Source organism: Rutidosis leptorrhynchoides, chromosome 6, assembly GCF_046630445.1.
Source record: "Rutidosis leptorrhynchoides isolate AG116_Rl617_1_P2 chromosome 6, CSIRO_AGI_Rlap_v1, whole genome shotgun sequence".
Classification (NCBI taxonomy): domain Eukaryota; kingdom Viridiplantae; phylum Streptophyta; class Magnoliopsida; order Asterales; family Asteraceae; genus Rutidosis; species Rutidosis leptorrhynchoides.
Window position 1 is genome coordinate 69,508,770 of NC_092338.1, and position 14,125 is coordinate 69,522,894.

Consider the following 14,125-nt stretch of genomic DNA (forward strand, 5'->3'; position numbering starts at 1 on the left):
GTATGCATATATAATACTATGTATATTTATTGCTATGATGGACTATGGCCATTTAGTTGAACCATGTGTTGAAACTTCTCGAATTCACAAACTTCCTTTATCTAACGATTACTGAGTTTTCAATTCTAAAGGTATGCTTATGTGCATATCGATTGTTTTTACGATTAGTAAAACCACCACTCCACCATGTTCAATTAAGGGATTTTACATCCTTGGCTTTTATTTTGAAGCTCTTATTGAGATGCCTCCGACTCACTGGCTTAAGATATATATGGTACTGTTTTTATTTTGCGTTTATTGGTAATGCAATTGTAACCTCTTATCTGCAACACGTACATTTTTGTGTTTAGATAGTAGTTGATTGTTGTGTCGGATTTAGGTTGTTGATTTCGTAACACTTTTAAATTGTTTTGCAGCTGACGTAGGCGTTGTTGAACAAACATCTTTAGGCAGTGGTATGGTTTTGTTTGTAAATGTTATATTTTGGCTTTTGGTTGTTGATTTCATTGCACTTTTTAATTGTCTTGCAGCTGATGTTAACATTGTTGAACAAGTATTTTATGGTGGTGGTATGCTTTTATTCGTAAATGTTATAATAGCTTCTTGAACAACATAATTTACTTTAATTTTGATAAGCTCTAAAAGAACACTGATGCAATGCTCAGCTGCTCGATCTAACTTGATAGCACAACGCCCAATAGCACGAACAGCCTTTCGGACACAATCCACATATACTTCAGTAGCATATTCTTTAAACTCCAATAGCACCTGGGGATACACAGTACATATCATGAGACTCACTACATCTGATCATTTCCACTAGATACTGAACATGATCTATTGAATGAATAGAGTAAATAATTAATTAACTTTTGTAGAGTTTCAGTCACCTGATCGATATTTCTATCTGAAGCAAGCTTTATCATGATCTCCAACTTCTCCATCTTTACGTATATTGGATCATTGTACTTGCAAAAGAATACCTGAAAAGTACAAAAATTTAGAGGATAGTTCTTTTAATACTGTGACTGTTGGACAATAAGGTTGATGTTCCTTAATGCAACATATTGAATGTCGGGTTCTGCAGAAAGTAATGTTACAAGAGGAGGAGCCATTTTCTTGCATAGGTTTCGAATCACACATGTAATCGAAGTAAAAGGTGCTACTAACCGTTGACCTATATATCATACTAATAATACTAATCGTTGTTTCTTTATTCTTAGAACTCATAACTGGTGGTCTATGCTATGTTGGTTTGCTAAATTGGAATTGGGTACAAATCACCACTAACTATTATTTTTGTTGTGCTGACTTTGTGACTCCTGTATGCTACAGCTACTGCACTATGTACATTATTTAGATTAGTAACTGTATGTAGATTATTTAGAAAAGTATAAACAATATTTTCTAATTCAACTACAACAGTACTTTTGACACTGTATGCATTACATCTGGAATTTATATAGAATTAAAAGATTCGATAATGTTTGCCGAAGAGTCTCCGTGCAACGCACGGGCTCATAACTTTAAGTGTGTTTTTTTAACTTTATGTAACAACTTAACGTGTGGTATTGTAATATATGATTGGTGTCATTGGTTATTATTATATTTTCATAAATTATTATTATTATTATCACTATGTACATACTAAAATGATATATGTAACGGTTTTTGCACGGTTTCGTACCAATCCGTGCAACGCACGAGCTCTAAAACAATATAATGTTGTTATTTCATATACATTTGCAATATACTATATAAAATTTTCGGATGAGTACCCGTGCAACGCACGGGCTCATAAATCTAGTTCTATTAATAAAACATAATCACCTACGGGTTATGTTATTCAACATTATTTATCTGATCGAATTTACGAGAGTGACGCTTGTGTAGTTCTTTAAATGTCCAGCTTAACCGATGACTTTGAAATTCAAAAAATTTCAAGAATCTATAAAAATGGATGTCAAACGAGCATCCAGAGTACTTCAAAGTTGTTATATAGGGAATCATTAAAACCGATGACACTCTTAAATTCATGTTACAACCCAATGTATTTCTCATGTTTTCACCCCCTTGTTAGAATTGATACACTTAAGATGTGAATCTCAATAGCAAATTCATTCTTTAATAAACTTTTATTACAGCACATGAAGTCAAAAGTTACAACTTACAAACCAAACACAAAGGTGAAGTTCTCCCTATAAAAATGAGAAACATATTCGACATTATTATTATTTATTTACATAAACTGAAAATAATTAAATTTCAAGCATCTAAGAAGGCAGTTAAAAGTTCATGGTTGAGTATTAGTATTGAAGGAGTTCCTCCTAGCACTTTTCAGAACAGTCTTGTCTGCAACTATGAAATATGCAGCTCCTGCCACTACACAAGTCATTTTATAACTTCAGTACAATAATAAATCTATGTCATTATTATTTAAAAATATATAAAGGAAAATAATAAATATCATATATCCATATGAAAAGGGGATTAAGGATTAGTAAATATAAGAACCTGTGGAAACAATGAGAGCTTGAGCAGTGTGGTTAAGATGAGCTCTACCCCATGGCAGCATTCTAGCACTTGCAATCTGTAATATCCATTAATATTAGTCAAGTAACTAAATAAATAAATTAATATTCATTCATGTTTATATAAAAAAATACTACTAATAAATATAAAATATTCCACTAACAGTTGGAATAGCAGTTGCAATACTGGCCAACACTGCAGCTTTAGTTCCAGCAACTACTCCTTCTGTACAATTCACAAATCATAATGAGGTACTAATTAAACTTAAGACAAATGCATGAATTAGAGACACATTAATAGATTACTAATTACTAATTTGATAATAAAAATATTGTTAAGTACCATGAGAGCATCTCTTGGCCATGTTTATCTTAGGGTCAAATGAAGCCATTTGTACTTAAGGCTCACTGATGCAATATGTGAAGAAATTGAATGATAATTTTTAGCTCTTTTGGATGTTGTTGTAAGTTGTAAAATGTGAAGTGAGATTGATTGATTTGGATGAAGAAAGAAGAGTGTATATTTATAGGCATGTAATGGATAAAGGGTGGGTGAGACAAATTTGCAGGTCAGGTGTATTGGGGTTCATGTTTCAAGATTTAAGATTGGGGGGTTTTGATGGTTTTGTTACTAGTTCACATGGTTTCTAGTCAGTTGTATTGTAAAAGTACATATACAAAAGTTATTAAAAATATTAAAAAGGCGTTAAAAGATTAATAAAATAAATTAAAAATTTCATAGTAAAATGAGAGTTATTGATCCAATGGATTAAGACTGTAATAGTGTAATAATGCATTCAATAAAGGTGCATGTACTACACTCAGGTTCATGTTCTTATAACATTTTTGGCTTAGATTCTTGGTCTAAAAACTAAATCAGATATCAGGGAGAAGTGAAGAACTATTATTTAATTGTTTTTTTTTTTATTTGTCAATTTTCATATTGAAACTGATTTACCATAATGTGAACTATTTAGATTGTAAATTTAAACATACTTCTTAGTTTATGTAATATTTATCACATACAGCAAATGTCCAAAACTCATCTCACATAAGAAATTTAAGTTACTAACATTATTCATAGTGAATTTTTTTTTTTTTTTTTTAACGACGATTCTTTGACATAAGTAGATCATTTATTTCAACGACCCTCACCATTTGAATGTATCACACACGTTCAGCGGAAACCCGAACCCGATCAACGGTACCCGGGAACACATCCATTCGGGCAGTGATACTGGGTAAAGGTCCGTAAACGAATCCGGTAAAAACCTCCCTATATGATCAATATATACCAGTATACCACCATTATTGATGCTAAGTTGTTTTTAAAAAAAAATCATGTCACCCCTAAAGATCGAACTCATCACCTCTTCCTATCACATGACGCAAAGTACATGGAGATAACCGTTGAGCTATGTCCCCACAAGTTCATGGAACGAGAACTGATTTTGAAAACTAAAATAAAAATATTATTTACTTTGATTAACAAATGCAGGTTTTGCCAAATTAGGGTTTTATCAAATTAGGCACAATTCAACATTACACACACTAGTAATAGTAACAAAAATAAAAATTGTAGGCAAAAAGAAAACTAGGGTTAAACTAACAGGCACTTTAAGTCAAAAAACCAGAGAAGATAATTATTATTTTAAGACCTACAAAAATAACCGACAAACTATATTAGATTTAGCATATCATTCCATATGCGAATAAGGATAAAACGATGCAACCCAAGTTCAATATGATTAGTTCACAAGTCTTCAACAAAACCTTACGTGCTACAGAAAAAGCCCTATAACTCTGTTTCAATTCCCTTAAACATGACGATGAAACAGATTCAGTAAGAAAAATGCAACTAAATATTTTGGCCAGAGCTGAAAAGGTTGACCTATTTCGTTCTACAACAGATATATAGAATACGGACTGATAGCGTGCACCTATCACACCACGGTTTTAGATTTTTTGGTTGCAGATTTTGTTTCTTTAGTAGCTTTCTTCTTGGCTTCTCTTAACGCTTCTCTCTTCTCTTCCCTGCATAGCACCATTATACAGCCTCTTAAACATAAAGAAAGAAAGAAATAAATAAATAAATAAGAGATATCGTAGGTCCCCTGGTTTCGAGGCACCGAATGCAACGATTTTTTATTTACTGCCTACACGTGTTTGCAACCTTCGATATTGAAACTTAAAGGCGCCAAAAGCCCAAAACCAGTGGTGAAGCAACTAAGGGGCGGGGGGCACCTGCCCCCAGTGGTTTTTTTTTTTTTTTTATTGCAAAAATTTTGGATTTTTTCATTTTGCTCCAAGTGATTTTTTTTTTTGCCCAAAAGTCGACATATTTTGCCCCGAAAGCCTCCATATTTTGCCCATAAAAAGATGCTACGTTTTTAAAAAAAATTCACCCCGGTAAAAGAAATTCCTGGTTCACCCACCCGCCACAACCCAAAATAATAGCAGGTAATCATTGAACTAGAAGCATTAATTTTGCCTATAGTGTGAATATTCTGTATTTATATATATATATATATATATATATATATATATATATATATATATATATATATATATATATATATATATATATATATAGTACAGGGATCAAATGAGAACTATTTTTGAGTGAGAACCCTGAGAACTCAGAAGGGCGAACAAAAATTGATTTTGTTCGAACATTTTTTAGCGCTTAATTTCTAGCTATTTGATTCGATCGATATGTGTTGTTTTTGGTTGAATTGATGATTGATGAAGGTTATCATGATGATTCTAAGCATTTTTTGTGAAAGATTTGATTCCTAAAAACGTCCAAAATTCGATTTTGATTTTGGAGTTCATATGAAGAAAAAAGTCTCTTGTTCATCAATGATTCTTCATTTTGATGTTGTTTTGGCCCTTGATTCATTAAAAAAAATTTCTAAATCGCAGCATAAGGATAATATTTCAATCATTTATCAAGCTCAATTTTATCAAATTCGAAATTGACAAAATTTGGTCTTCATCTTCTTCATGAAGAGCTGCTACTGTGAATTCGAACAAAAATTGAGCTGGTCGAACAATTTGATTAGATGCAAAAAATGCTTAGTTCTACAATTGTGGTTCTACATTTTGAATTCGAACAAAAAATGGGTAATTCGAACAATTTTGAGATGTTCGAACAATTCTTCGTTCTACATTTATAATTCGAACAAAAAAATAGAAGGTCGAACAATTTTGATTCTTCAATTTTAGATGCATTTTTTTGCTTTTGGTTCTACAATTTTTGTAGAACGACATGTTATACACTCTTTTCACACCCGTTCTACAAAAAAGATGCATCGGATTGCATCTTCAAAACAATAACTAAATTAACCACTAAATCGCCATTTTTATTAATATCAGTAAATCTCAAAATAAAGGCGTGAATACAAATATGAAAGTGGACATGTATATAAATAAACGATCTTGTATTTGACGAACTTTGAAAAAGCAATCGTGAGTCTCTGTTCTTATCAAATTGGGGCAAATCACTTACTAACTTTTATGTGTGAGTACTAATTTTTTATGTGATGTGAGTACTAATGCATGTGACTACTAATTTTTATGTGATGTGAATTTGTGTGATGAATTGAAACCACAGGCATCGTGAGTTTCTGTTTGGCTTTTTTTTAAAGCATTTGAGTATCTGTTCTTATCAAATTGGGGCTAATGCGTGAGTCTATGTTCTTATCAAATTGGGGCAAATCAATTGATGTTTTAATTTGATTTTGTCAGAACAAAAAAAATTGTTCGTCCTTCCCACCTTTTTTGTTCGCCCGCCATAGTTCTCACCATAGTTCTCAGAGTTCTCAACCAAGTAGAGTTCTCAAGGGATCATCTCCCTATATATATATATATATATATATATATAGAGAGAGAGAGAGAGATTTAATCAAGAGGGAAGCACTTTTTTGGGGGAAGTGGGGGAAGTAATTTTTTTTCGTTTTTTGAAAAAACTTTGTTCACGAACATTATAGATTAGATGAAAATATAAACATTTAAAAAAGACACTTTGTGATGAATGTCATTATTTTGGCGGGAAAACGCTCATAGAAAAAAATAAAAACATTCAATGCATTGAATGTTTTCTTGCTGTGTTTTTTTTAAGGGGTTAGAAATTAGGGTTTAGAAATTAAGGGGTTATAAATTAGGGTTTAGCTATTAGGGTTTAGAAATTAGGGTTTTGAGTTTAGAAATTAGGGTTTAGGGTTTAGAAATTAGGGTTTAGATTGAATATTTTAACACGAACGGTTTAGAGTTTAGGGTTGAGGGTTTACGGAGTAAACCCGAAAACCCAAAACCCTAAACCCTAAACCCTAAACTCTAAATCAGGCTAAATTCGAAAAAAACACTTCACACAAGAACCCGAAAACCCAAAACCCAAAACCCTAAACTCTAAATCGGGCTAAATTCGAATAAAACACTTCACACAAGATGAAAACAAAACGATGCAAATAAACTCAGCAGCAAAACATTCAATGCATTGAATGTTTTTATTTTTTTCTTCGAGCGTTTTTCCGCCAAAATAATGACATTCATCACAAAGTGTCTTTTTTAAATGTTCATATTTTCATCTAATCTATAATGTTCGTGAACAAAGTTTTTTCAAAAAACGAAAAAATAAAAAAAAATAATTTGCTTCTCCCTTCCCAAAAAAGTGATTCCCTCTTGATTATGACCCTATATATATATATATATATATATATATATATATATATATATATATATATATATATATATATATATTTAGTGGTAGGATCAAGAGGGAAGTAACCAATCGGGGGGAAGCAAAAACTTTTTTTTTTCGTTTTTTGAAAAAACTTTGTTCACGAACATTATAGATGGGATGAAAATATGAACATTTAGTAGAGACACTTTGTGATAAATGTTTTTATTTTGACGGGAAAACGCTCGAAGAAGTAATATATAACAAGTATCGTGTTTTTCGAGCGTATGTTGAGGTTTTAGCTATTGGGGTTTAGATATTAGGGTTTAGATATTAGGGTTTATAGGGTTTAGATATTAGGGTTTAGAAATTTAGGGTTTAGGGTTTAGATATAGGGTTTAGATTTAGGATTTAGATTGAGTTTTTAACACGAACGGTTTAGGGTTTAGGGTTTAGGGTTTGGTGTTTTGGGTTTATGAAATAAACCCAAAACACCAAACCCTAAACCCTAAACTCTAAATCGGGCTAAATTTTACTTCACAAAACATGAAAAAAAAACGTTCATATTCTTCACGAACAATATTATCTTGAATGTTATTTTTGTCGATCGTTTTCCCGCCTAAATAATAACATTCATCACGAAGTGTCTCTTCTAAATGTTCATATTTTCGTGTGATCTTGATGCCGGAAAAAAAAATTCCAAAAAAAAACGAAAAAAAAAAAAAATTTGCTTCCCCCCGCTTTCCCCCGATTAGTTACTTCCCCATTGATCATGCCCCAACTATATATATATATATATATATATATATATATATATATATATATATATATATATATATATATATGCTAACCTGGCTTTGGAGATTTCTTCTCTGGGAGGAGGTTTGTATTTCTTTCGCTTTTCAAAGGGGACTGCTGGTTTTTCATCTTTCTTTCTTTTAAGAGGATTTGTCGTTTTATTATTCTCTTTCTTTAACGAGCCTTTCTTCTGATGATGCTCTACTACAGGGTTCTCTGTCGTGGTAGCTTCATCAATCTCGGAGCCTTTTTCCACAACTTCTCCTAGTTCAAAAGCTGCTGAAGGTCTCTTTAAATTACTCATTTTCTTCAACTGAAATATGAAACGGAAGTATACTTTCAAAGACCATAAAAAGTACCAATATTTGTCAACTCTATACATACGTACAACTTCAGCTGAGGTAAACATTAATGCTAAAAAAAAGGCATACCTTTGCAACAAAGAATCCATCCATGTTGTGGACATGAGGATAGAAACGTCTAGTCTTCTCCAAAGACGGATGAAATCGACCTTCCCTAAAGCGAACAAATCTAAAAGAGCAAACAGTGGGTTTTAGACTAAACATTTAATCAATTTTCAATTAAGAAAACAAGGGATGGAAAAACAATACCCTGGGCGACCGAAGTCTAATCCGCATGGCACAAGTTTAACATCCCTCTTTTTGAGTGCATAATCTATAACATCTTCATTCTGCAAGACCCCAAGAGATTAGAAAAAAAAAATTGGCATGTACATAAAAGATTATGATATATGATATTCAGACAACATACCTCAATAACCATCATAGAGCATGTAGAGTAAACGACATAACCCCCTGATTTTGAATTTGCATCCACCATGTCAATCGCCGCAAGTATTAGTTCCTGCAAATGAAAAATTCAATATCAGAGCTCTGATATGTATTACATTTAACAAACCTAAGCATACATATCCCAAAACATTTACCCCATAATACGGCCAAACTGACTCTAAATGCAACAGGTGAACTATTTTCCTATTATAAACTCTATCTATAATACCATATACATAAGGATAAACAAACAGAAACTTAATACGTTAAACGACTAGAATAACTAAATTCTTAAAAAGGCTATGGGTACCTTCTGTAGACGTGAACAGTTCTGTACATCAACAGCACTTTTTGAGGTCTTGACGGACTCGTCTTTAGATATAACCTGTACAGTTAAAAACTCCTTACTGTTGTTCAACTGAAAAAAAAAACAACAGTGGACACAGATATGAATGTTAGATTTATCTTATCACTGAATGACTTACCCCGGTACCACTGCAAGGAGCATCCAACAAAACCCTATCTACTGTGTTGTTTCCCAAAACTTTGGGCAGCTGAAGAAGTTAGATTTAACAAAATATTAGTGAATTAGAAAAACCATACCATGATATTGAAAAGTATACTGATGACTATAAAAAGGAGTCTCAGCTCAGCTTAGTCTGACTGGTATATATAATATATGTATATATGTATAGCCAGAAAACTAACCTCTCTCCCATCGTAGCTGCATACAACAGTATTTGTAACACCCAATCGTTGTAAATTTGATGTTAATTTAGAGAGCCTTTGCTCCTTCATCTCATTAGCATAAATTATACCTAATAAAATTTGGATATGTGTTGTAAGAGGTCACATTTTTAATGAATATAATGTGAACATGGAGATTGAATGTACATAGATATTGTACCAGTGTTTTTCATTAGGGCAGCAATGTAAGTCGTTTTACCACCTGGAGAGGCCCTACAGCAAGTAAAAGTTCAGTTTAATACTTTATAAAAATAGTAATAAGGTTATATAAAGATGCAAAAGGATATATATGTCATATACGTACGCCATGTCAACAATTCGTTCGTTCTCCTGAGGAGCAAGGGCCATCACAGGTAAAAAGGAGCTGGCACTTTGCACCTGTAAAGATTGTATACAAAACAAACAAAACAGAAGAATTTAATACCGTTATAAGGAAATTACAGTTACGAAACAACTAGGTTATACATACCATGTAATGACCAGCCATATATTCTGGGGTTGCACCATAAGGCACTTGATGATCATAAACAACTAAACCAACCTGTGGTGTAATGGTAAAAAAAAAAAATATTAGTGTAATTAATTAATTGACGCATCCCACAACAAAATTTCAATTCAGAAAAAAAAAAAGAGTCATCATCCTAACCTTTGACCACTTGCTTAATGGATCTAGGTTGATACCTCTATTCAACAGGACACCAGCTAAGTCTCTTCTTCGTGTCTATATAATTAGAAGAAGGGGGTATAATGATAATGTTGAAGGTGAAGAACAAACAAAATAAGGAATTGATAATAAAAGTATGTTATGTTCTGTATCACCTTTAATGTGTTGGTACGAAGGGTTATTGGCCGAGGCTTTTCAAAAGCTTCAATTAGTTCCATAAGTTCAACAGGTGGAAACATCTACAAGAAAAATATTTAATATTAGAGACAATAGAACTCGATTAGATATCCATGCAGATAATCGTTGATTTGATGTACACAATATACCCAAATTACCTCAACCAGTGAAGAAATCAGAAACTCATTGTAGCCATAATATGATCCTAAATCCAGCTTGAGTTGCTCAATGTATTGCTTTCGTGTTGCTCCCTCTTGCCTCAAAGAACTAAAATTTGAGAGTACACGAACGACTGGGCAGTATAAAATGAAATGAAGTTAAAAAAAAAAAAGGTGAAAGTGAACACACGCACACACATAGAAGCAGCAGTGAAAAGTTAGTTTTATGATAACAAAATAAGACCCACCCTCTTGTATTCTTTGTTTAAGACCAGTGAGGTCAGGGGGCCCGCGTGCCTCCTCTTCGAGTTCCTAAAACAGAATCAGATCCAAAACAGCACTTTAGATATATGTTTCATAACATATAGAGTAAGTCATTTAAGCACAACTATATTAAAAATAATAATAGATAAGGAGAAAAAATAGATAACAGCTCTTAAACCTCTTGTGTAGGCAAACGAAAGTCATCAGGTTGTTCTTTGATGTTAAGTTGTAGTTCATCGTGTGCCTCCTGTTCTTCAATCTCCTTTGCTTCATCAATGGCCCTAGATTGACCCTCGATATCAGAACCTGAATCTGAATCAGAATCCGTCCCTGATCCCATCTCTGTAAACAATTATGAACCAACGAAACACACATTAAATCTATAATCAACTTTCAATATGCATAATAGCATCATGAATTTGCATTAGACGTCGCGAGACATATAATAGCTTGAGCTCGCTGTGCTGCCAGTGGCGGAATATATGTATAACAGGGCGGGGCATCCGCCCCAGCTGGATTAAAAAAAAAAAATTTACACTAAAATTCTTTTTTTTACTACAAACTAAGGTTTTTATTAGTGTTTGCCCCAGCTGTTAATGAAAAATTTAATAAGTTTTGCATCCGCCCCATCTGTGGTCGGGTTCAAGTACCGCCGCCACTGTGTGCTCCAATGAGCTAGTAAACGGGTCATATATATATTGTCATCGTTAAAAAAAAAAATGATAATTTTATTGCAACTAAAGTAAAAAATGTTTATTATTTAACCCTAATCAAATGGCACAATGAATAAAGTCAAATACCTTCATCACCATCATCTTCATCACTGCCGCCTTGCAATATATCAGCTGCAAATGCATCATCATCTGAAGATAAATCAGAACCTGAATCTACACTCTGTTGTTGTTCCATTTCTTCATCAGAAGAATCAGTCGGAATATTATTATCATTTTTCTTTTTGCTCTTATTATTAATTTTATTGTTTTTAACTTCGTCCTCTCTTTTGCTGCTTAGTTTCTTCTGTACATGCTTCTTGCCTTTAGCAGCCATTCAACCTACACTGTTTAATAGCAACAAATCATTAAAACCCTAATTTAGATTTACATCTACGGAGAACTGAATAAAACCTATTCGGAAATACAAACCATGAGTAAATTGAGCATAAACAAAGTCATTGAGTGATAATTTACTTCACAAAAGAACAAATTAAATGAAGGACTAGTAATATTAATAATAACTTACGTTGTAGAAGTAGAAAGTATGAAATAGCAGAAGATTCAACAGAGAAATTGTGGAGCAGCAGCAGCAGGGAAGAGGTTTAACAAAAGAAGGGCGGGATGGAAGAGAGTATATATTAGCGCTTTAGGGTTTAACGATTTGGGGGTATTTTCAGATGGGACTGCGAGGGGTTGTACTTGTGTATTTTATTTATTTTATATTTCTTTAATTTTATTTTTATTTTTTTATTAAATGAAAAAATAAATCTTATTTTTAATTGATTAATTATTATTAATATTATTATTATTATTATTAATTAATTACTACTAATTTAATTATTATTATTATTAATATTAATTATAGTTGAATAGTGTTGGAGCTAGGTTAGTTAAGTATTTAAAGGCTAAAAATAGATAAATTTATCTTACAAGATAGTCAATCTAACAAACTACCTGACAGGTAATTATATTATACAATTGCGGGAACTTTTTATCGAAACAATGAAAACTCGAAAATTACAATTGAGGAGATTACATCGTGTATCTCTCGTGAATATAAAATATGAACATAGTTTTAAATCGGAAGCTCAAATAAACACTTTTAGCTTTATTGACCCAACCATAACTTTCCCACATGAGAATCGTCTGGCCAATAAGACCTTATTCAAAAGGCCCAAATGGTTGTCGAGTCAATTAAGGCCCAAAACTTGATGGCCCCATCCCCATTCCAGCCAACCATTTCATAGTGAAATGGGCTAATTGTGAGGGGATGATCCAACAAGTAACTAAGGAAGACCAAATTAGATGAGATTGCGAGCAATGCAAAAGTAAATGATTAAATGATTCGATCGGAATTAAACACCAAATGCACCCCAACTCCTCTGGGTTTATTAGAACGTGCCTTTTAATGAGAAATTGCTTGGCCGAGATGGAACCTTATATAGCTAACCAATGAAATATAACAATCTTTGAAGAGGTTGATTTGTTCCGAATATTACGGGCTAATAATTTAGTTTTTTTGCTAAATAGTGGTGGAGAATGAAGCATGAAAAACAGTCACTATGGACGTGCATTATCAAATCAATATATGAACCTCGTGGGGATCTTTGTTAAAATAATAAAAAGTTTGCAAGTGGATGGTTGATAGTCAACATGCACATGGTGCAAATATTTGACTTGGTAAAAGTTATCAACTTTACGTAAGTAGTGTCCAATTTGATTTCATATACATATGTATGAATGAGGAATGCATTGCAGGCACCTACAACTTGAATATTCTTGAAGTAATTGGATTGTGTGCTGAAGTGGTCAAATACAATTTGTATTTGAAGTGGGTAGTATTACTATGATAACATTCGATGGATCATGATAATTAACACCAACCAACTTGTGTTCTTTATGGTAAATTCGATGGATCATGATAATTAACACCAACCAACTTGTGTTCTTTATTTACCATAAAGCCATTGCCATATGCTATAAATAAAGGATTATACAAGTAGGATCAAGTATCCCATAATTCATTCTCGTTATATTAAAAGCTTAAATAGAGAGTTTGTGAGTAATCTCCTAACTACAAGATATATAAAGATTAGTGTTTATCCTTGTAATTAGAGAGAAGTGTAATTCCTATTATTCTTATTAGTGAAACGTTTCTTTCCTTGCCCGTGGTTTTTACCCTATTGGGGTTTTCCACGTTAAATCTTGGTGTCCTATTATTGTCGTTATTTCAATTATTACTAGCGGTTTGCTATAATTCGGTGTCGCTTTTCTCAACAAGTGGTATCAAGAGCTAAGGTTCTTATATCTAGTGTGTATTAATCTACTTATCTAAGTAAGATTCTTTCCACTCGATATAAGTTTTCAAGTACTATTTCTCGAAAAATAGTGTTGTCGAAAAGAAGATTGTAATTATAGCAATGTCTACGAAATTTGAAATTGAAAAATTTAACGGGAGTAATTTCTCGTTATGGAAATTAAAGATGAAAGCTATCCTGAGAAAGGATAAGTGTTTAGCGGCCATCAGTCAACGGCCATTCGAGTTGACTGATGAAAAATGGGAAGAGATGGACGGTCAGGCTATCGTAAATCTTCATCTGG

The 14,125-nt window shown here is 32.7% G+C and overlaps 2 protein-coding genes across 2 annotated transcripts; both read right to left on the reverse strand.

Moving 5' to 3' along the window:
* Positions 1–2,200: 2,200 nt before the first annotated feature.
* On the reverse strand, positions 2,201–3,008 carry LOC139855692 (early nodulin-93-like). Its single transcript, XM_071844942.1, has 4 exons — positions 2,875–3,008; positions 2,696–2,757; positions 2,515–2,590; positions 2,201–2,382 (listed from the first exon to the last, which is right to left on the reverse strand). The coding sequence occupies exons 1-4, from the start codon at positions 2,921–2,923 to the stop codon at positions 2,294–2,296; spliced, it is 276 nt and encodes a 91-aa protein (XP_071701043.1). The 5' UTR covers positions 2,924–3,008; the 3' UTR covers positions 2,201–2,293.
* Positions 3,009–4,167: 1,159 nt separating this feature from the next.
* Positions 4,168–12,196, reverse strand: LOC139855691 (26S rRNA (cytosine-C(5))-methyltransferase NOP2B-like). Its single transcript, XM_071844941.1, has 18 exons — positions 12,051–12,196; positions 11,612–11,868; positions 10,990–11,153; positions 10,796–10,859; positions 10,548–10,681; positions 10,368–10,451; positions 10,195–10,269; positions 10,018–10,089; positions 9,853–9,926; positions 9,709–9,761; positions 9,510–9,619; positions 9,287–9,355; positions 9,112–9,186; positions 8,782–8,874; positions 8,622–8,701; positions 8,442–8,541; positions 8,064–8,323; positions 4,168–4,565 (listed from the first exon to the last, which is right to left on the reverse strand). Exons 2-18 carry the CDS (start codon positions 11,856–11,858, stop codon positions 4,475–4,477), a joined length of 1,845 nt encoding a protein of 614 aa, XP_071701042.1. The 5' UTR covers positions 11,859–11,868; positions 12,051–12,196; the 3' UTR covers positions 4,168–4,474.
* Positions 12,197–14,125: the final 1,929 nt, after the last annotated feature.

Bases quoted from the DNA above. Each gene is read 5' to 3' on its own strand.
- LOC139855692 (XM_071844942.1), bottom strand. From the start codon at position 2,923: ATGGCTTCATTTGACCCTAAGATAAACATGGCCAAGAGATGCTCTCAT. The intron at 2,591-2,695 runs GTTAGTGGAATA...TGGATATTACAG, and splicing joins TTGCAACTGCTATTCCAACT to ATTGCAAGTGCTAGAATGCT. The intron at 2,383-2,514 runs GTTCTTATATTT...TGACTTGTGTAG, and splicing joins AGCTCTCATTGTTTCCACAG to TGGCAGGAGCTGCATATTTC.
- LOC139855691 (XM_071844941.1), bottom strand. From the start codon at position 11,858: ATGGCTGCTAAAGGCAAGAAGCATGTACAGAAGAAACTAAGCAGCAAA. The intron at 11,154-11,611 runs GTATTTGACTTT...AATTGTTTACAG, and splicing joins TGAAGATGATGGTGATGAAG to AGATGGGATCAGGGACGGAT. The intron at 10,270-10,367 runs GTGATACAGAAC...CTAATTATATAG, and splicing joins TTCGTACCAACACATTAAAG to ACACGAAGAAGAGACTTAGC.